The sequence below is a fragment of the Pyxicephalus adspersus genome, chromosome 3 (assembly GCF_032062135.1).
Source record: "Pyxicephalus adspersus chromosome 3, UCB_Pads_2.0, whole genome shotgun sequence".
Lineage (NCBI taxonomy): Eukaryota > Metazoa > Chordata > Amphibia > Anura > Pyxicephalidae > Pyxicephalus > Pyxicephalus adspersus.
Window position 1 is genome coordinate 53,737,044 of NC_092860.1, and position 21,053 is coordinate 53,758,096.

General features: G+C 37.8%; 1 protein-coding gene across 2 annotated transcripts; it reads right to left on the reverse strand.

Annotated features, from left to right (window-relative positions):
- Positions 1-996: 996 nt before the first annotated feature.
- CHERP (calcium homeostasis endoplasmic reticulum protein) lies at positions 997-20,473 on the reverse strand. Of its 2 annotated transcripts, none has more exons than XM_072404651.1 (19): positions 20,337-20,473; positions 16,869-17,042; positions 14,752-14,936; positions 14,490-14,627; positions 13,982-14,133; positions 12,667-12,778; positions 11,519-11,608; positions 10,727-10,946; positions 10,444-10,622; positions 9,783-10,215; positions 8,321-8,559; positions 7,264-7,397; positions 6,928-7,014; positions 6,368-6,514; positions 5,773-5,883; positions 5,308-5,402; positions 4,445-4,630; positions 2,361-2,411; positions 997-1,751 (listed from the first exon to the last, which is right to left on the reverse strand). In XM_072404651.1, the coding sequence occupies exons 1-19, from the start codon at positions 20,359-20,361 to the stop codon at positions 1,714-1,716; spliced, it is 2,796 nt and encodes a 931-aa protein (XP_072260752.1). In that variant the 5' UTR covers positions 20,362-20,473; the 3' UTR covers positions 997-1,713. The 2 variants fall into 2 exon arrangements, with proteins under 2 accessions (XP_072260752.1, XP_072260751.1); XM_072404650.1 differs by having other exon boundaries at positions 6,368-6,517.
- Between the last annotated feature and the right edge of the window lie 580 nt (positions 20,474-21,053).

Sequence of the window (21,053 nt, forward strand, 5' to 3'; positions counted from 1 at the left end):
CAGATCCGACCAGGGCTTTCCTGGATCAGGTCTTGTGTCATCCCGGTATCCTCCTTCCTTCTAACGCAGATAGTGCTGGGCGCCGCAATGTTCTTTGCCCTTCTTCCTACGTCACCCAGTATCACACTGCACAGGATCATGTGTAGATGTGGAAGAAAAAGCGTGCCCATTTTCCCGCGCAGGTGTGAGATCAGCAATTTTTTAATCCCCTTGAAGAAAAAAGCTCTTTCTGCGCATGCCCGACATCAGTAAGGTATTGTTTTGAACACATTTTGGGCATAGTTCACTTTCAAAGGACCACAAAATAAATACTGTGAGAGCAGCATAGCTCCTAAAGCCAATATCGCTTAGTCCCTGCTCTCTGAAACTCAGGTCCTGTAATAGTATTGCTATCAGGTGCAAAAATCGCACTTAGGAGATAAAGGTAAAAAGTGAGCTGGAATAAGAAGGGCTGGCCTGTCTTATGATGATTTTACATGAGACATCTGCATAGTTGCAAGAAACATAACTGAGCTTAAAAGGAAAAAGTGAGATAATTTTAGGGGTCCAACTGCTACTCAATAGACCGGGCTGGGCTAGTTCTTTGATATATTTTTGTCCCCCAAAAGCAGGGTAAAACAGCTGTAAGCAAACATTGTTGGGAGTTTTTTGCAAGGCCTATAGGATCTGGAATTCCCACCTCATTATTAGATTGGAAGCTGGCTGAAAGTATTCTGCATTTCTGAGCTTCCATTCTTGGGGGAATTAGTATTTTTTTTATTGCACCAACACATTTGTTAGGTTTATCTGAAGTGGCTCCTGTCAGCTGCTGTATCACTGCAAGTATTACAAAGCTCATTAAAAGAAGAGTCCCCTGCTGCAGCTTGTTTATTCACAGAGAGGACTATCATCTGTCCTTAGTCTCATTGTCTAATATTTATGCTGACAATTCCTATTCAGTTTGGGATGCGCCAATGTGCTATTTTTTTATTCAGAAAGAAAAAACAAGGACATATCACTGTTTCACAAGTTTATTTTACAAAATTTTTTGTAAGTGGAGTTCTGTTCACATACAAACAAAATTCATAGTCAAAGGTTTTCACTTACATGATACACAGTTACAGTGTAACCCAAAGTCAGCAGGGAGTAAAATACTTTGTTACAACCTAACTTGCAAAAACAAAAGCTCAAAATGTAGCAACATACAGTAAACACTTTGTTCGGTGAAAATTCAGTACAGTCAGTTTAGGAATTTGCATTCAGTACTTATATTACATCATTTTAAAAAGTAATTTTACATAAAGTCCTCCAAAAAATAATAGGCAGGGAGATTGCTGGTGAGCTGAACAGTCCTAATAATACCGGGGAACATCTGTATGTGAATTTACATTTTTTTGTGACAAACTGAACATTTGTAAGGCTGCCCACAGACAACTTTTTCTTTTATTTTGTGTTAAAACAGGTCTGTAAGATTTCAGAGACATATTCTCTGTATTTAAACAAAAAAAAAAAAGCCATTAAGATGGTAACATTTTAAAAGACCACCAAGAGAAATTCTTTACAAAATAAGTGATAAAAATATATGGCAAGTCTATAAATAAAGTCTGAGCATCTACAGGAACTGACGACAAACTTCATCCTGGATTAAGTTATTCTTATGCTGACATCTCATTACATTAAGTATCTACAATAACTGCGGCTTCTAGTTAGGATGACAGACTATCTCATATTGGGTCATTCCTGTGCTGGTGGTTCCGGACACTCCCGCTTCACTACAGGAAAAGAAGGGATATGTCAGATGTAAGTATTAAACACACAGAAATTGTATATTTTGTAACACAACAAAAACAAGGTGAATTCACATAAAACAGAATAAGTAAATTCAAGTCCAGCATGCATAAAATCAATATATACTTGTTAATAATGAATAGTGTTAGATTAAACATAAAAATTCTTCTGTACACATTTTTGATACAGAAACTGAATGTCTGAAACGTTATTCTGTGTAAAAGTCATCAGTAAAAAATGCAAATACACTAAATGAGACACCAGTAAACCATATCTCAGATTTAAAATGTTATAGAGATTCTAGAAAAACAAGTTCTAATATAGCCCAAATACAAAAGAAAAAAACTCTAATTTGGCCAAGGTTAAAAATTATATAGAAGTAAGAAAATGGGATGTATAGGTCCCCAATATGACCCCAGACACAAAAAGCCTGTGAATCAAGCAATATATATTGTTGAGCCATCTACACCTATATATCACATTGCTTTTGAAATTCTTCTTTTGAAACTGGTGTCATGCTTGGTTACATAATGATGTCTTAGCGGCTGCATTTATCTTTTTTTATAACAAATAAAAAAGCAGAACACACTCACTGTTTCCTGGTGGACCTGAGCCTGGTGGAAAGGGTCCTCCTGCTTTGAAATCTGCAATAAAAAAAAAACAGGTCCAGTTCATTTAACCAGGCCAGGATTCAGCTCACCAAAATATGTGCAAAAATCATGGCATACAAAATAAGGGCAAAAAAGGACTATAGAATGACAATTACACTACAGATAAAGCCATGTTCAATATAAAAGACTGGTTACCAGTTTTACCATTTTCCACTGATCAGGATTGGGGAACCTGTGATCCTCAATAATAACAATATTGCAAGTAATGTGCCAACACACCCCTTTATTTTTTAAATAATTTCATTTAACCTAAAAGTTTAATCTGCAGAAATATGCTTACTAGGAAAAAACACTGAAATAAAAACTTAAAAAGCAAAAAGCTCAATTAAAATATAGTACAGGGCAAATGCATAAAAAGCTGGAAATGGGATTGGTCTGTATAATAGGCAAGGTTCATCTTGTCCCTATTTTATGGTCACATTTGAGGTACAGTAATTGTTATATGTCCACATCACCTCAGAAAAATGTTTATGGGTTTTACAAATACCATTCCATATATGAACCCAGTTTCCCCCCAAAACTGATAATAGGAATCCTTGTATCCCTATCTTTTGGATATCATCATGAAAACCTTAACACCACCAGTGTACACTAATAACAATCACAAAACCACTACTACAACCTTTCCCCTAATGCTGAATGCAAAAAATTATGTATGCCAGTGAACAAGATGAATGTATGTTATGTAGCCTTCACCACTTACCTGTTCTTGAAAGAAAAAAAAAACATTTTTGGAATGTGCAAATAGAGCAACATGCACACCCCTTATGCACTTATAACCCAGCCCAACAAAGTCATAGCAACCTAGCAAAGCCCATTTACCAAACCGTCTTCCACTCTACAGTTCTGTATTACCTTATCCTGGGTCTGTGCTCTAAAAGGAACAGTACCCCAAGCACATTATTCCAAACCTATTTAAACAGAACTACACTATTTCTGGAAAGCTAGAATGGTTCTGGATTGATTTTTTGTTGTATCTCTTTTAAGCCTAGAGCAAGATTTTTTATGAAAAGGTTAGCTTGGTTAACCTGAAAATCAACTTAGAGCTCTGCTCCTATCCAACATTTCATGTACGTCTGCCAGGCTCTATCAGCATCACAAACAGAAGTTAAAGGCATCCTGTGATCCGCCGGGCCAGCGGATCACAAGATGCCGGCTGGTGGAACACAAGATGCCGGCCGGCATCTTACCTGGACCCGCTGATCGTCCCACGTCCTCCTCGTTCCAGCGCCGGATGATCTCTGCAGGGAGAAGCCGTCCGGTGGAGAAAAAAAAAAACTGGACGGCTCCTCCCTGCGTGCGTGATGACGTCGGCGCGTGTGCGGGAAATTCAAACTGAAACTCATTCATTCATTTTGTATTGGATTCAATACAAACTCCTGTATTGAATCCAATACAAAATGATTCAAATAAATACAAAGTATATAATTGGTAAATTCAAACTGTCATTTTGTATTGGATTGGATACAAACTCCAGCATCCAATCCAATACAAGAAAATAAAAAAAAATAAAATAAAAGTAAATAACTTGGAAATTCAAATTCTTATTTTGTATTGGATTGGATACAAACTCCCGTATCCAATCAAATACAAAATAATTCAAAACAAACTCCAATAAATACAGAATCAAAGTTTTAAAAATTGCCACACTAGGGAGGTGTTTTAGAATAATATAGTACTTTACAATATACAGAGTTACTGCTTTTTCAGTATTTATGATTTGTTTACATTGCTGATTTTTGTGTTTTTCCTTTAATTTTATTAAAAGTAATTTTTTTTTTTTTTTACATGATTGTGTGTTTCAAACATTTTTTATATTCATATTATCTACTAGAACCCCTGTTCGGACATATTTCTGTAAGTTACAGGTCTACAATTTAAAAAAAAATTTCATGAAAAACAGTGGATCACTTTTGGTACAGAAATCTAGACCTCAGTGTAACGCTTAGGTGGTTAAAGACTAAAAAAAGAACACAAAAAAATGTCCCAATGATTTTAGAACTTACTTTCATCTCTGGCTTTCATTCGAGCGATGAAAGAGTAGCTTTTGTTCCTACGATAGTTTTCATAGGGGTCATCTAGAGATACTCCGACTCCTTTGTATTGGTCCCACTTGTCACGGACATCTCCGCCTTTAATTGGGTCTTGAATTCCTTGCTCATTAGCACCAAGACCCCCAGCTCCACTCCACCCTAAAAAACAGCAAACAGTAGATAGTTTTTTTGTATAAGTTACCATAATAAATTACATGATTTTAACTGCATAGTGTGTGTATAATTTTTTAGTTTTACTTGTATAGGTTGGGATGTATAACACTAGCTTGCTTAATGAAAGCTATGTCCCTCAGTGGATAATTAAGAAATACCATTTTTTCGGCTTTACAACTTTTAATAGAACTTGTGTATTTGCCATACAGGAGAAAAATGGGTTCACTTTAATGTCAGTCCCAACAGCTGCACTTTTTAAATTACCTTTGTTCCCTGGTTTGTTTGGCCGCCGGAAACAATAAAAGAATTAGTCCTCTAAAACCTAAATCCCTTCCCTTACACAATGTAAAAAATGAAGGCACTGGAGTGGCCCCACATGGGACAGAGGGGAGTGCTTTCTTTCAGGCCTAGTGAACGAAGTGGGAGTGAGAAGTCAAGTATGTGCGGTTGACTACATCGCCATTATAATGAACCCGTTTGCTTTAGCCAACATTTGTAGAAGAAAAGTTGAGGTTACGTTGCTTGACTTCAGTAATATTCTTTTAAAAGGAAACTTCTGTCTACACATTTGAATTCTCATACTGCCCTATGTTCTGCTGTGAGTTGGCACTTTTTTGTCATGACAGCATAGGTAAAAGACAAAGCGCATAAAGAACACTTACCCATTTTTACTAGCATTTGATGCCCCTTGTTCTCCTCACCAAGACGGATACTTGTTGGAGTTCCTCCTGATGCAGAACCCAAACCAGAAGAAGACCTACCAAAAATAATAGAAGGAAACACTATAGAATAATTTGTTTGCAACATTTACTTATTTCATGCAAACTAAATAATTATTTTGTTCACATACACAATCAAAGATACTGAGCTAAAGCCAAACAGATGACTGTGTCCACGATTATGTAAAATGTACACAATAAACCAAAATCACTGGTAGCTGGTGGGCAATGCGATTTCCAAAAACATTAAGACATAAGTCAAATTATTGTTCTCCAGCTATAAAATGCACAATTTAAATAAATGTCCCTTTATAGCTGGAACAAAATCTGACTGATGAAAATGGAAGGGTCCAAAAAAAAGTTTCTATCAAGAAGGTACTTATGTAACCAGAATGATTATTCACTTACGGAGGAGTAGCACTGCGGGACCTAGATCTGCGCTGTCTTCCAGGTGAGTAGGATTTTGATCTTGATCTTGACCTTGACTGACTGCGAGATGACCTTGACCTGCTTCTGCTCCTAATCGAAAAAGCACAATCAAAACAGAAGTTTTAAAGTGTTTCCTCAGCTGGTTGAAGATTAAAAAAAAAAAAAATCACAGACCAAATGGCACTATTTGAGGATGAGATAGCAAAAAACAAAAGTCCACTAATTACCACCAAGACAATAAATTAAGCACAAATGTCTTTATAAATATTAACAAGCAAAGGGACATCAGGGGCATTTTTTTTCCACAAACAAACTTTACTGTGCCTCTAAACACCTCCAATCTGCAAATTAATTCAGTCCTTGTACTTAAAAAATGCCTATTGTAGGCTAATTTTTTACTAAGTATGCAGCATAATATTCTGAATACAGTTCAGTCTAGAGACTGGCCATTATGCAAGTTTACATATCTTTCAAAATGGATACAAAACTGTTAACACAGCTGATAGGCACAAAAAGAAACTTGGGGGGGGGGACCCCAGCAGAACTACAAAATATAGAAAATAGGATATTGTACCTGGACCTTGAGTGAGAATATGACCTGGATCTTGAACGAGATCGTGATCGAGACCCAGAATATGAGCGAGAAGACTTCGAAGATCTGGAGCGTGAACGTGAAGACGACCGCCCCCGACTTTTTGATCTGCTTTTAGACCTCGACGTCCTACTGAAGATAACAAAAATTCCAAAAAAGCAATTAATAGCTGGAAAATGTAATGAAATACAGATCCAACAAAATCCTAAAATAAAGGTTTCCACTATCAAATATGACATAAAGCCTTTATTACAAAACGCAAGCGGAAGACTGCGTTCCAAAACTGCAGACAGGCCAGAATATTATTGTAGAAGAGACAAAATATATGCCTTCTATAAACAGCCTACCTGCCTGTTTGTTTACCCAAGTACACTGAGCTGCGTGTTTGTAGCTAAGTACAGCTCAACACAACAATCAGTAAGTTTTTAATTCTTTCATATTACAAAACATTGTTAATGTGTAAATATCAGAAAATCTTTTTTTCCAACAGTCAGGGTTTTTCCCAGGTCCATTGAAAGATAGAAAACGCCTTTGCTCCTCACCTGCTTCTCTTATCTTGGCCTTTTCGTCGACGAGCCCTCATCTTTGCTCTGAAAAATTCATAAAGGCCGTTCTGCTCCCATCCTTCGCTGTACAGGGGAAAGCAAGACAAATTCAGATAAAATGAATACAATAACATCAAGGTGATATAATTTCAGATAACGGGATAAACCCAATCCTCAGTTTGTTATTAAACAGTATGAAAACACAGTACAGTTTACATAAACTGTAAAAGTGTATAAAAATATATCAGCTGAATTTTTAACTTGATAACCTACGAATACAAGAATATTTGTAAATGTTTCGCCCCAAGCAAGCAATCAAGAATGGAAACTGACCTGTTTCTGGGTCTGTCATGTGATGGAGGGCTGTAAAAAGCCTCAACAGCAGCCAAAAGCCTTTCACTAGGTGGCATTGGAGGAGGGAGGCGGATATCTTTAGGGTCCAGAGGTTTGTACTCGTGGTCTTCCAGCTACATAATGTAAGAAAAGGGAAGAAAAAAAAAAAAAAAGATACACTTAGTAATGCCATCCTATGTAAGGTAAAAAGCATATTAGTAATTAAGCTATTACATAATGAGAAAATAGGCACACTGAAGAGATTAAAATTGAAATGTTCCCCGTGATTCAGTAGTAAGTCAGTTTTACAGGATTGTATTCGAATATAAATACATATACAGTAACATTTTCTAACATATTTCTTACTCGTACTTGCATACAAAAACAATGTACTAAATGAGAACTGTAGTTCAGGTAAGAAACGTCTGAATTTCCAGAACACAACCAGTTAATTCTAAATAAAAACTAAATTAATTTAAACTGATTTTAAAGATAGCTGGTTAAAGTGGACCTAAACAGATATTAGTATGGTTGTAAAAAGTACTTTTTGTCTTCTTGATGTTCTGATCTATTGCCTTTAATGCTGTCCGAATCACTGACCCAAAAGGAGTATGTGCAAATGTTCACCTCACTAGCTATGGTTCCTGTACTGTGGTGGCTGACACTAGAGTATATACACTCTACAGTGAAGTTCAGCACAAAAATGCTAAAACCAGCATTGCCTCAATCATGGTACAGAGGTAGTTAGGTGATACAGAAATTTCTCAGGTAGAGAAGTGGTCCTTAGGGCAAGAAGGAAGCGATAGCAATTCTCTGCATGGTTGTTGAGAGACAGTTAGGCTGATCCTTTTCTGCATCACTGTGGACAGAACAGAACAGAAAGAAGACACAATCCAAAACCTGGAGAGTGCAGCTTCCATCGGAAGCTTGTAAGACAGGTGTTGTGCTTGCTGACAAATTCACTCCAAAAGCACCCAAGCCACCTATTTCCTACTACTAAATGTTCTGAACAATGAAAAGCTAAATCTGTGAGCATACCACAGCAAAGAGTACTTACCTTAACCAATGGTGCCATAAGTCCTGCAGGAAGGTCAAAGTAGGGAACATTTGGAACAAGACTAGGGTCGTCATGGTTGACATGAGGAGGTCCTTGCCTACGCATATGAGGTGGCTGGCCATTAAACCCATGGGGTGGGGGGCCAAAATCTTGGTGTTGGGGACCACCCCATGGAGGATGTTCATTCATGCCAGGATGTGGCATTCTATGGCCCTGGTGATGGTGTGGTGGTCCTATATCTAATATAAAGAAAATAACAGGATGTTCAAGACTTTACAAACAAGACTAATTTACAATTCACCCATATTCTGCATATAAATTAGACTTAAGTCCACTAGGCCCTACGAGAACTATATCCTCGCTTTAAGGTGGACTGGCATTTTAAATATACAAAATGGACAATGCTGTATTAGTTAAATCATACAACATGTATACTCTTCATTTGTGTAAACACTTGCAAAAGAAAGTAGAGGAGGGGTCCTATCAGAAAAGTTCAGTTACTTCTGCTGAACACAGAGTACAGGAACAAATATAGTTCTGGTGTCTACTGAACATTACAGTCATATTTGGAACCCATACATAACTGATGTAACAAGAAAGTGGAGATAAAATGATGAAATGAAAATTGAATGGTTCTTCAATCCTTATCTCATCGCATATATATTTCTGTAACTTAAACTGGGTTGCAAAAAGGCTTTCAGAGATAGCACACAAATGATACATGTAGCAAAAATCCCATCTGTAATTTTTTTTTTGTCGTTAAAATACTACATTATTAGACGCCATTTCAGAACAATGCACAATATATGCACGCACTATGACAATGGCCACTGTAACTAATCAATAATTAAAATTGAATTATCTTACTGAAATGACTAAAGCTTACTACATTTTAATAAGGAACTAAATTGAAAACTGCCTAAAAGAAAAAAATCCACTTACCTTCAATCCAGCAGTACAGTCCATCAGTCTGGAGGTATCTTCCATCGGGCCCTGCGTCGTCCCGATATCCGTCTCCTTCCTACGTCACCTGACCCAGGCGCTAGATCAGGCGATGTAGGTTGAAAAAAAAAAAAAAACATGCCGATTGCACTGCCCATGCGTGAGAGGCAAGTTTTTCTCTTTTCACCAAAAGGCTCCTTCTGCGCATGCCCGATGTAGGTATGCCGGGAGGCTTTGCACTCCCATTCATTCTCATTAGGGGGTACCCTTTTTTTTTTTTTTTTTTTTTTTTTTAAACCGAAACAAACAGAATATTTACTTAAAAAAGGGTTGTCTACCCTTTTATGTTAAGTGAAATTTCTGAGTTTAGGTATGCTTAAAAGATGTTATCTGCTCTTTTTGCACAGTTTTTTTTTTTAGTAGCTCAGATGTTTCTCTATAGACTGCACCATCATGGACTGCAGGACTAGCTCACGGATGACAAATGTAACACAATTAGAATAGCTTTGTTAATATCTACCTGAAGGAAAGTCTCCTTGGGGATAATCAAAACGGTGAGGGAAAGGTGGTCGCTCAAATGGGTGGCGTGGAGGAAAATCATCCTGCATAAACCGTGGAGGAAATCGATTGAAGTTGTGAGGGTGGGGTGGTTGGTTGAACTGAGGTGGATGCTGCTGATGAGGAGGAAAAGGTCCTCGAAAATGTGGAGGACGCTGCATACGAAAATGAGGGTCTCTCTGAGAGCCAGCCCATGGAGGTTGATCATGCTGATTACTCCAGGGAGCTTCAAACTGGTTATTCCACGGAGGTTCCCTCTGGTTGTTCCATGCTGGTTCCGGCTCATTGTTCCAGTTAGGATCCCGATCACTCCACATACCTTCATGGCTGTTATTCCATGGAGGACAGTGTGGTGGAGGTGCCTGGTGATGAGGGAAGGGGGGTTGTTCACAGGGCTTAAAAAAAAAAAAAAAAAAGAAAAACATAAGGAAAATTATTAGTGAGCAGTTTACAAAGAATAGTCCTTGTTTTGGAAAAAATCCAAAAAAATGCACAAAAATGGAACAAACATAACACACACCACTTAGTAAATTATACAAAGAATATTGTTTATATATATATATATATATAAATTAAAGATGCACAATATATTATTCAAATGAAGCTGAAAAGCATCTATGTACCTGCTGCTGTCCCCAGGGAGTCATAGGCTGGGGTTGGTCAAACCAAGGTGGCTTATTAGAAGGCATCTGTTCATGTGGAGCTGGACCTCTAGCTGCAGCCGTGGCAGGATCTGGTACAGTTCCAGGAGGTGGCTCAAATTCTCCTGGATTGGGAATAGGTAGTGCAGGTTTCACTTCCTCTGTAGTAAAAATAATAACATTTTAGAAAGAAGCATTGAGCGCAATTTATATCACAAAACACATCTAGATAGAAAAAACAATTAAAAAAGCAAGAGTTCTGTACCTGGTGGAGGAACTTGAGCGGGTGCAGGTGCAGAAGCAGGTGCAGGAGGCTCTGGCATTTGCTCCATAACTGGAATCTGTATCTGCTGTTGCTGCTGCTGTTGTTGCTGTTTTAGGCTAGCCACAAACTCTTCATGCTGTGTTTTCAGGGTTTGGATCTGTTGCTGGAATGCCACGAGGACTGGCTGCACCACACTGGAGTAATCAGTAAGTAACGCAGCCTAAGACAGAAAGATGCAATAATGACCTTGTATCCTTGACAAATATATGGCAGCAACAGGAAACCATTTTTACTGGCCTTTACATAATTAAAAATATATCTTCTAAAAACAGAAAATACAAAGACTTCCAGCATAAACACTTTTGGCTGCCTATTATGTGACTCATTTCTCTATAAAGACAGAATCCTGTTCTACAGCTCCATCTTTTGCCTAAGATTTTTATATGATATCACCTATTGGGATGAACTGTTAAGGAAGGAGAGCTTGCTGAACGGTGTAAAGCAACCCAGCAGAAACCCACACAAGGACAGCAGTTCACTTGCCGATAGAACGTTGCCTGGAAAACAGACTGTGCCAAATACTTTTCTGCATACAAAACAACTTAAAACAACAGATCCTTTAACCACTTTGCAAGCATTTTGAATTACCATAGTAAAATTAAGTATTTTTGACACCGTTAGAAAGAGAGTTTTTTTTTCTCTTTTTTTTTTTTTACAATCACATCAAGGTTACCAACTACTTATAATTTTTTATCATTTTATGTTTATATCATTTTATGGATAAAAAATTACCTGATACTGTCCCAGGCCAAGAGCAGGACTCTGCAATTGCTGGATTGTGGCTTCATCAAAATATCCATTCTTCTCCCAAAGCTGGAGGAGCTGTAGATTAAAAAAAAAAAAAAAAAAATAAGTCATATGACCAATAATATTGTGAGTATGCATCAGTAAGATAAAATGAAAAGATTACCTATACCAGCTTTGAGCTATACCTGATTTTGTTTATAATGCCTAACTGACAAAATTATATACACTGGAAGTAGGGAGACTTCTCTCACATTTATGTCACATAAACATTTCAGGATTGAAAACATTTGCTAACAAATAGCAAATGGCGTTTAAGAAATCCAATTCAGGTTTGTTGGATCACCCAGGTTCACTGATGAAAGGGTATCTTCTCCAGCCTTGGAAAGCTTTAATAAATCAGGCCCAAATAGAGAGGATATCTCCTAAATGAAGCTGAAAGGCAGCAAAAAGTAATAAGCTTCTCCAATCCCTCTAAAACCAAAAGGTTTGGGTTGGAGTTCAGTATTTCTTTGTTGGAAGAAGAGTGAACATAGCTCTAAGCAAACACTACAGGCACAGAAAAAAATGGCTATGCCCACCTCTGAACAATTAAAAGTTAAAGGTGACATTTTTTTGCAGGATTCAGAATCTATTAGAAGTTATCATTGACCCTACATGAGCCTCACTTTCCAGTTGGTAAGGAACTTTTAGGGAAAAATAAAGCAAAACATGCTGAAAGGGAGTGATACTAAAGGGAACTATTTTGTTAAGTGTACCCTCTTTTCTGGAACATTTTTTATTTACTTTTTCTGTCAGAGCTCAGTATAACCATTTCCTTTAAAAGAAACTTACTTACCGCTCATTCTTTCCTGGGATGCAAGGCTGAAACATTACTGAAGAATTCATATTCATGAAAATAATTATTCCTGACTGGTTCACTATAAATCAAAGCTAAAATCTTTTATGAAGTTGCCTTTGCATACATGTTCGAGTGGTAACATGAAAGATGTCTTAACAAGGAAGTGTGTTCTGATACATTGATTACCCAGCCAGAGGCTCTGTCAGTGTACCTTTCATATCTTACAACTAAAGCATAGCAAGGGAGTAGTAAACAAGCAGGCTCCATGTGACCGCTTGGGTACTGAAATACTTACACGTGCAATCTTCTGCTGCTTGTCCTCTTCCACTGCTAGGAAACTGGTACAGTAAATAGGAACCACTACTTTCTGAAGAGCTGCCAGAAGGTCTCGTGCTTGCTTTCTCTGACTGTGAGCATAAAAAATATACAATAAATACAACACATGTAATGTAGTTACCTATTCAGAATAAAGCAGCAGGTTTGCCTAAATCCCTCCCTGCTATTCTCCATCAGCATACACTTTTCTTTAACTCATCCCTCTGCCAATTCATTCAGACAGCAAAAGGAAATATCTGGATTTCCGGGTAAAGAGAACTATTGTTTCAGTGACCCCTAGTTTACAAGGAAATAACTTTTACATCCAGTGGTTGAATGGAGAACCAGGAAAAAGTATAGGTCTTTTTGCATCATGCAATATAAGTGCAGGTCATTCTGAATAAAAAAATCCAATTTCTCCCAACAATCATTGGGGAAATGTTATAAAACAAATAAAAACTATAGAAAGAATTTATTTCCAATTCAAAAACCATGTCAGTTACTGTTTACAGTCACAGTTTAGGATTCTACTTGCTGAACAAGAATATAACTGGTGTAATATAGCAAAAATCAGCATATACCTAATTAGAACTGCAACTGTTTTAGCATTGTACTTTTACAGTGTTGGGTCAAGTCCGAACAAAAACACATTAGGTTTTTAATGGTATGCACAACAAATGATACAGCTGTGGATTATGCCTACCTACAAAGCACAGTGTTATCACCAGTTAATTTCTATGGGCCCAAAGAATAGAAGGCAAATAAGCAGAAATAGAAATTACAGCATGACCATTGGGTGCACAAAAATAACTCAAGAAGCTTTTGCACAGATTTTCCTCAGCCTGCTGCTCATCTGCACCCTGGGAACACCAAAGCCTAGGATCTCTAGTATTTAAATACCCAATTCAGCAAAACAAGCCAAGGCCTAACCAGTATCCACTAATCAATGAAGCCAACCAAAACCAAATTGGAGGTACAAAAAGAAGAAAGCAGGCTGCAGCTCAACTTTTTATGCAAAAGTCAGTTGCATAATAGAGCCTTGTGACTTTTGTGGTCCATGGGTGCTTAAGCAGCAGGCAGATCTTTGCAGGCGCCTTCTATGCATAACTAGTTTCAAGACAGGGTTACTTTAACAAATCAAAAAGAGCTTCCCACAGCCAGTGCCATAAGTAAAGCCAAATTACACTGCTTAAATAATGAATGATATTGGAATATGTTAACATGTAAGTAAATGTTTAAACAATTTAAACGTCTGTGATGTACCCTATAAGAGTAAAGACCCATACAGTACTTACCAGTGATGAAGTACATCATTAGTCAAGTAAATCAAATGTAGACGCAATTCAAAGTGTGCTCCTTCAGCCGTGATATGATTGCGCAGGTGACTAGCCATTAGCTCACAATGCTGAGGAGATTTAGCATTGCTAAACATCCAGTTCTTGCCTGCCTGTGGATATCAATTAGAAGATCTGTATTATTTACACATGCTCTAGTTCACCTACCAAATAATCAACACTATTGTTTTGTTCCTCTTGAGAGTCACTGCAATGAATAGTGGGGGAAAGACACACATGGCCACAAAATATAGTATCTTGGTTTAAAAGATGAGATGAAGAAACTATTTCCAACACCCCATATTTATAACCTTCTTTAACAATGAATATATTACATTAGAAAAGATAGAACTGATAAGACAGATGTTCTCCATCTTTTTGTGCAAGGACTAATTCTAAATCTAGAAAAAAAACAGTTAGCTTGGAGGTCAGTGGTGATCCCCAATAAGTAATTAAAACAAAAACATACCGAAATTGCATCCTTGGTACAAGTGTCAATGATGGGCTGAAGCAAGTTATCAAACTCCGTCATGTCCAGATGAGTTTCTTCACGCAGTTTCTGCATCTGTTGTTCAACGGCATGTGCTACTGCAGCCGAGATTTGCTCCTTTGACAAAGAAAATGTTCAGTGGCCTCAAATGTGCATACTATTAGTGTTATGTTATAAATCTTCAAGGTTTAATATACAGTGACAAACCAGTTATAAGGGGGAAAAAAAGCTATAATGATACCTGTCTTATGTTCAGCAGCTGCTGTTCTTGCTGCTGTAAATTCCACTGACTTTGTTGAATAAGGTCTTCTATAGAAGGCGCTCCTTGAGGAGGTGGAACCAAAGTAGGGGGCAGTGGCAAAGCTGGAGGAGGAATTGTAGCGATCTGAGCCTTGGGTTCTATATCCTGGGCTTGCTTGCAAATCACTGGATCACAAAAAAAAAACAAAAAAAAAAAAAACAAACAGACAAAATGTTACAAGGTTGAGCTGCACTGTGTTAGACGTAGATTGATTCCTCCTAGTCCACAATGGTGGAAACTGATCAAAAATAAAACTAAAACTAGAATGTAGTGTTTTTAATCAATGAACACCGAAATTGTAAATGTCTTGACTAAAAATAAATAAGATAAATCATAAAAGGTCTGGTAAATAAAAATTGATGGAAAGCTTCTAAAATCTCACTAACAACTTCTACTGGCTGTGTATCTTAGGGAATCTTATACAGGTAGTCCCCAGGTTAAGGACATTTGACATACGAACAACTCCTAGATACGAACGGGGCTTCCCTGCTCCCTTGTGTGCAGGATGGAGGCTTGAAGTGGGGAGGGGCAGTCTGCATGACTTGCAAAAAAAAAAAAAAAATTGCTAAACACAGCTGAGATTGAGTTCTTTTGCAACATCTTGTAACTCTTTTAATGATCAAGACAAACTCAGCAGTAGTTTCTTTTTGAATATCAAAGCACAGCTTGCTCCAGAAGGTAATGAATGTCTAGGCTCCACAAAGCTTTTTTTGCTTTTTATTTGTTTGCGATTAGCTCACAGTGACACCACGCTGCCTAATAATATGTTTAGACACAAATCTGTCCTAATTGCATTTATTAAAATAATGTACCTGTTCTAACTTGTATACAAATTTAACTTAGGAACAAACCCACAGTCCCTACCGTGCATGTAACTCGGGGACTACCTGTAGGTGAATTCTACAACACTTAGTTGCCAAAATTGTGTGTAATCTCTACATATGTCTAGATAAATCCAATAATTTTTCAAATACCTTAAAATTTATCAAAAAAGCAACACTATTTCATAAAAAAAACACAGGTCACATGGATGAATGAAAAGGCACATGCACTTCTGCAGCATTAAAGTAACTCTACAAGGTTAAGGCACAAGTCCACAATGAAATCAAGTAACCATGTACATCATAGTTGTCCTTAAATAAACATGTTTTTTATAATACATGTATATTTGAAAGTTTTGAAAATTACCTACATTTTAGGATAATCAATGAATACCAATACAGTTGTATTTTGGAACTGCATTCTATTTATACAATAAAACCTAAATTAAACCATTTGTAACACAATCTAATTACATGACAATACATGAAAAATCTAATATATACTGTAGTATTTTTCAATACCACAACCAGAAATATCTGGTTATAAAAAATAAATCTATCATACAAGTGTTGTCACTGCTGCCATCCTACAAATGCTAGTTATCTGGCTGCTATGCCATTTTCTAAATGCTAGGTCAATAATAAATTACCAGTATGCAGATTGAGACATATGCCCTTACAGTCTGTATATTTGTTTTAGGTAAATGACTACAACAGGGTAACCCAATATCTGTGGCTGCACATGTATTTCTCTCACCGGGCACATAAGTAACTATATTCAAAAAACAAAACTGCCGTTACATTTAAACTTTTACTGCAGATTGCACAGTGTCAGTTTGTGATCCGGTTAGAAACTAAACGTGGCACTTCTAAGGTCTTGCAAATGGGGTGACTGGCCCCATAAAATTACTTGGTCTTCCTGTAGCATCCAATAGCTGCAGGCAAGTGAAAGGCTGCGTAATATGTTGGCACTTTATAAATCCTGTTTAATAATAATAATTTTATTTTTATTATCATTCAAAACGAGGAACATGGAAGAACTAGCATATTGTTGATTCAACAGATTGTCCGCCTTTTCAGGTTTCTAAGGGACAGCTATTCTTTATTATCCTTCTAAAACACTTTATAAATGCACACAGTCACCCAAGTATAGTACAACGTTTTATATCTGTTTAAAAAGATTACTCTCAGGTAGATGATGGAAATAAAACATTAGGGTTCTGAAGTTTCACATACATTGCTGTTGCTCCATGGCAAGTTTGTACTTGTAGTAGTTGTAGAATTCGCCCCCAAACAGGAATGAGAACTTGGGGTTTTCTTTCTGCTTCTCCATTGTCATGTTTTCAAATTCGGGTCCATTTCTAGCCACAAATTGTGCTAGTTTGTCAATAACGTTCCGAAGCTCCTGGTCTGTTAAAAAAAAAAAAAGTAAAACAAAAAGTCATCACAATCTGGTGCAAATGACATACAAAAACGTGCTTTATGTGTGTGTTTATTTTATCTAATCCTTAAAGTGGAGTTACCACTTAGTGGGTTGTTCAAACCACTGAATTTAAGATGAAAGTCTGCAGTTCAACTGCATCTGAGTTTGTTTCATTTAAAATTAATTGTGGTAATGTACAGAACCAAAATTAGAAAAAAGTTGTTTCTGTCCAAATATTGATGGACCTAACTGTATTATAGCTGATGGGCTGTGTCCAATAACCTAAAGAAATCTGATTTCTTGTTTAACCACCCAACCGATAAGCCCGACCTTGGTTCGGGCTAAAAAAAAGTTATTTTACAATAAAAGTTCGGGGTTATCGACAATACAATTATCGATAACCCCGAACTTTTCCCTCTGTATTAAAATCATCACTTACCTGGTCCCGCTGTTATCATCCAGCGTCCTGTTCGTGTTCCAGCGTCGTCTTCCAGCGTCGGGTGCCTTCTCCGAGAACCAGCGGGACCAGGTTAGAAGCCGGCTGGCGGTGAAGAAGATGGCCGGCTTCTTCCCTGGTCCCGCTGTGATCATCCATCGTCGTGTTCCAGCGGCAGGTGCCTTCTCCGAGAAGAAGCCGGCCGGCTTCTTCCGCGTCCGTAGCGTGTGCGTGTCCCTCGGCGATGACGTCGCCGCGCGTGCGGGAAATTCAAATTGAAACTCATTCAAACACATTTTGTATTGGATTGAATACAAACTCCTGTATCCAATCCAATACAAAATAAATACAAAGTATGTAATTGGTAAATTCAAACTCTCATTTTGTATTGGATTGGATACAGGAGTTTGTATTCAATCCAATACAAAATGAGAGTTTGAATTTTGTTCTCATTTTGTATTGGATTGAAAGTCCTGCATCCAATCCAATACAAAATATTAGAAAATATATTTATGTGGTTTTGTCTATAGGTATGTGACGGACACTAGGGAGGTGTTTTAGAAAAATATATTACTATACAGTATACCGAATTATCGCATTTTCAGTATTTTTCATTTATTTATGTATTCTTGTTTAAGCTGATTTTTGTGTCTTTTACTTAATTTTATTAAAAGTAATTTTTTTTTTTTTTTTTTTACATGATTGTGTGTTTCAAACATTTTTTATATTCATGATATCTACTAGAACCCTGTTCGGACATATTTCTGTAAGTTACAGACCTACAATTTAAAAAAAAAAAAATTCATGAAAAACAGTGTAATGCTTTTGGAACAGAAATCTAGACATCAGTGTAACGCCCAGGTGGTTAATGGGTTTAGAGCCCTCACTGTGCTGACACATGGATGCTGATCAGTTGGTAACGATAAAAGTTATAATAAAGTACATACTGTCCCCAACAAATATCCTTTCCAAATAATTATGAGTGAAGGTATACCTAATACATCTCTAACACAAAAAAATCATCCTTTCCAATTCAGATTGGAAACAGTAATTTCTAGAAAATGCAAAAGATACTCACAGTATTCTGGTTCTTTGCAACCTTGGCAATGTATTCCCTTTCATACTTTTTATTGTTTCTTCACCAGCTCCTCTATTATTATTTTTTTACTGCCTCTTTTTATTTACATAGCACTCTAAGAACTTCAGTTTTAACATTTTCACACTCATACTTAATGTGTAAATATATTGCAATAATTCTTTGATTTTCTAAGATCTAAGTACTCAATCATACAACCCAGCATGCAATATTATGTTTATAATCTACATAATGCTGCCATGATTAGTCAAGGTTACTGTCTATGGTGACAAAAGGAGTTTTGTGAGTTGCAGCATCCTTTATTCCTATTTAGATGCCACGTGGATGACTTTATCACTTGCGATACATCTTCATATCACGTGGGAGAGCCTTCTACTACCCTCTGTGAAAATGGACTCCTGTGGGCCCCAAACCCTACAATATCTCAATAATTGGCAATGGGGCAGTGAGGTTTTTGACTTTGTAATAGAGGAAGCTATTCCAGAGAACAGAGATAGGTCTCCTACCAATCTTTACCCTGACAATTCACCAGCGGTAATCCTGTGTGACGTTGCCTTAGGGAGATTACCTTTCATGTATTTATCATAGACCTATATGAAACAGAATCCTGAATAAAATAAGGCATCACAATCATGGTCTTTGGGTGAACTGCAATGGGAATTCCATTTTGCTGTGATATGACATGTTACTGGTAGGGTCACAGTATTTGTTATTTAAAGTGGACCTAAACTCAGAATTTTCATTTTACATAAAAGGGTAGACATTCCATTTATTTAAAGTAAAAATTTTTTTTTTTAACACCACTCCCTTAATTCTCCATCGCCTAAGCAATAGAGAATGAATGGGAGCGCAAAGCCTCCTGGTATACCTACGTCACGCATCCCAGGACACTCTTGGGTGCTCCTTTTGCGCATGCCCAAGAAGGAACCCTTTCATCGATAGGAAACAAAACAAATTGCAGATTTCATGCATGCACAGAGAGATCGGGAAGTTTTTTCCCCAATCTACATCACCCGATCTCGTGACCGCACAGTGCAAGATCAGGTGACATAGGAAGACGAACATGGGAGAGGAGAAGATGTCGGCATAGACAGATACCATGACGATTTGGCACCTGATGTAAGAAACCTCCAGACGGATAGACTTTTGGGTTTACTTCCACTTTAAGGAATGCTGGCAGTAGGAAATCCCTATCCTGCACACTCCAGAATACTCATGGGGGATTCATCCAAAGAAAACCTACATTGAGCCTTAAGCCCACAGGAGACCACTGGGCAGTCATGGGGAACATTTGAAAAGTAAAATCACTGTGACCAAACTAATGGGCAAGGAAAAAAGTCTGAAAAGACACTATAGGTAAGATGAGAGTGGGCCCCATGTGTGGCTCCCCTACTATTACTGGTGAGAGCAGCAACCATGGGGGAGGGTTGACAATATAGACTATGGACTTTGTACAGCGCTGCATAATATGTCGGCGCTATATAAATAATCTATATATAAAACAGGAGTGATAACTATAACTGATTTTATAAACATACCAAATAAACCTGACACACACTATACATATATATATATATATATATATATATATACATATTCATACACACACATATCTGATATTTGCTCTACACTCCAGCTCACTGTGCACATATATATAACATCACTATCAGCATGGCGCTCTTTATATGAGCGAACAAAGCCAGGCCGCAAGCATGCAGCAGTACAGAGCAATGAATTGCTGCCGCTTACCCTCGGGGGGGAGTGGAACCTCCATTGCGAGGAGTGCGGCCTACACCGAGCCCGAACTCACACTCCAAATCACCGCCACTCGTACACTAAAGCCGGAAGTGTCGCAAAACAGCACAGCGCTCTACGTCGCATTACTATGACAATGTTAGCTACCAGTTCCCATCCAGTACAAGGACCTGGAAGTGACGTTGTGCAGGGAACAGGAAGTGGGCGTGACTTCACGGGTCAAACTTGAATCCCAGGACCGCAAACAGCAAAAAACAATGTTTCTGTGTGATTCCGAGATTTTAAACCGTCAGGGTAATTCTGGGGTGTCATACCCCATTGTCATGTCATGGGGTGTCATGTCATTGTAGGGCGCACTGGTAGTTATGTAGGGGGATTAAAGGGAGACAGGTGATGGGGGTTCAGAGAATGTTAGGTGATTGGAATGCATTGATATTAATGCAGAATAAAATGGGAGGTAGGAAGTGTCAGACAGGTGATGGGGTGACAGGTATTATTGCGGGGGATATGGAAGGATGGGGAAAAGTGAGGACAGGTGTTTTGTATACTGATGGTATACTGATGGTATTGCAGAGTAATATGGGGGTACAGGAGGGGGAGAGACTGGTGATGGGGTGCACTCCTATTGTTGCACTCCACAGAACGTGGGGGGGGGGGGGGGTTGAGCGCGGATCAGGAAGCAACACGCTCCACAGATGCGGTGGGGAAAAC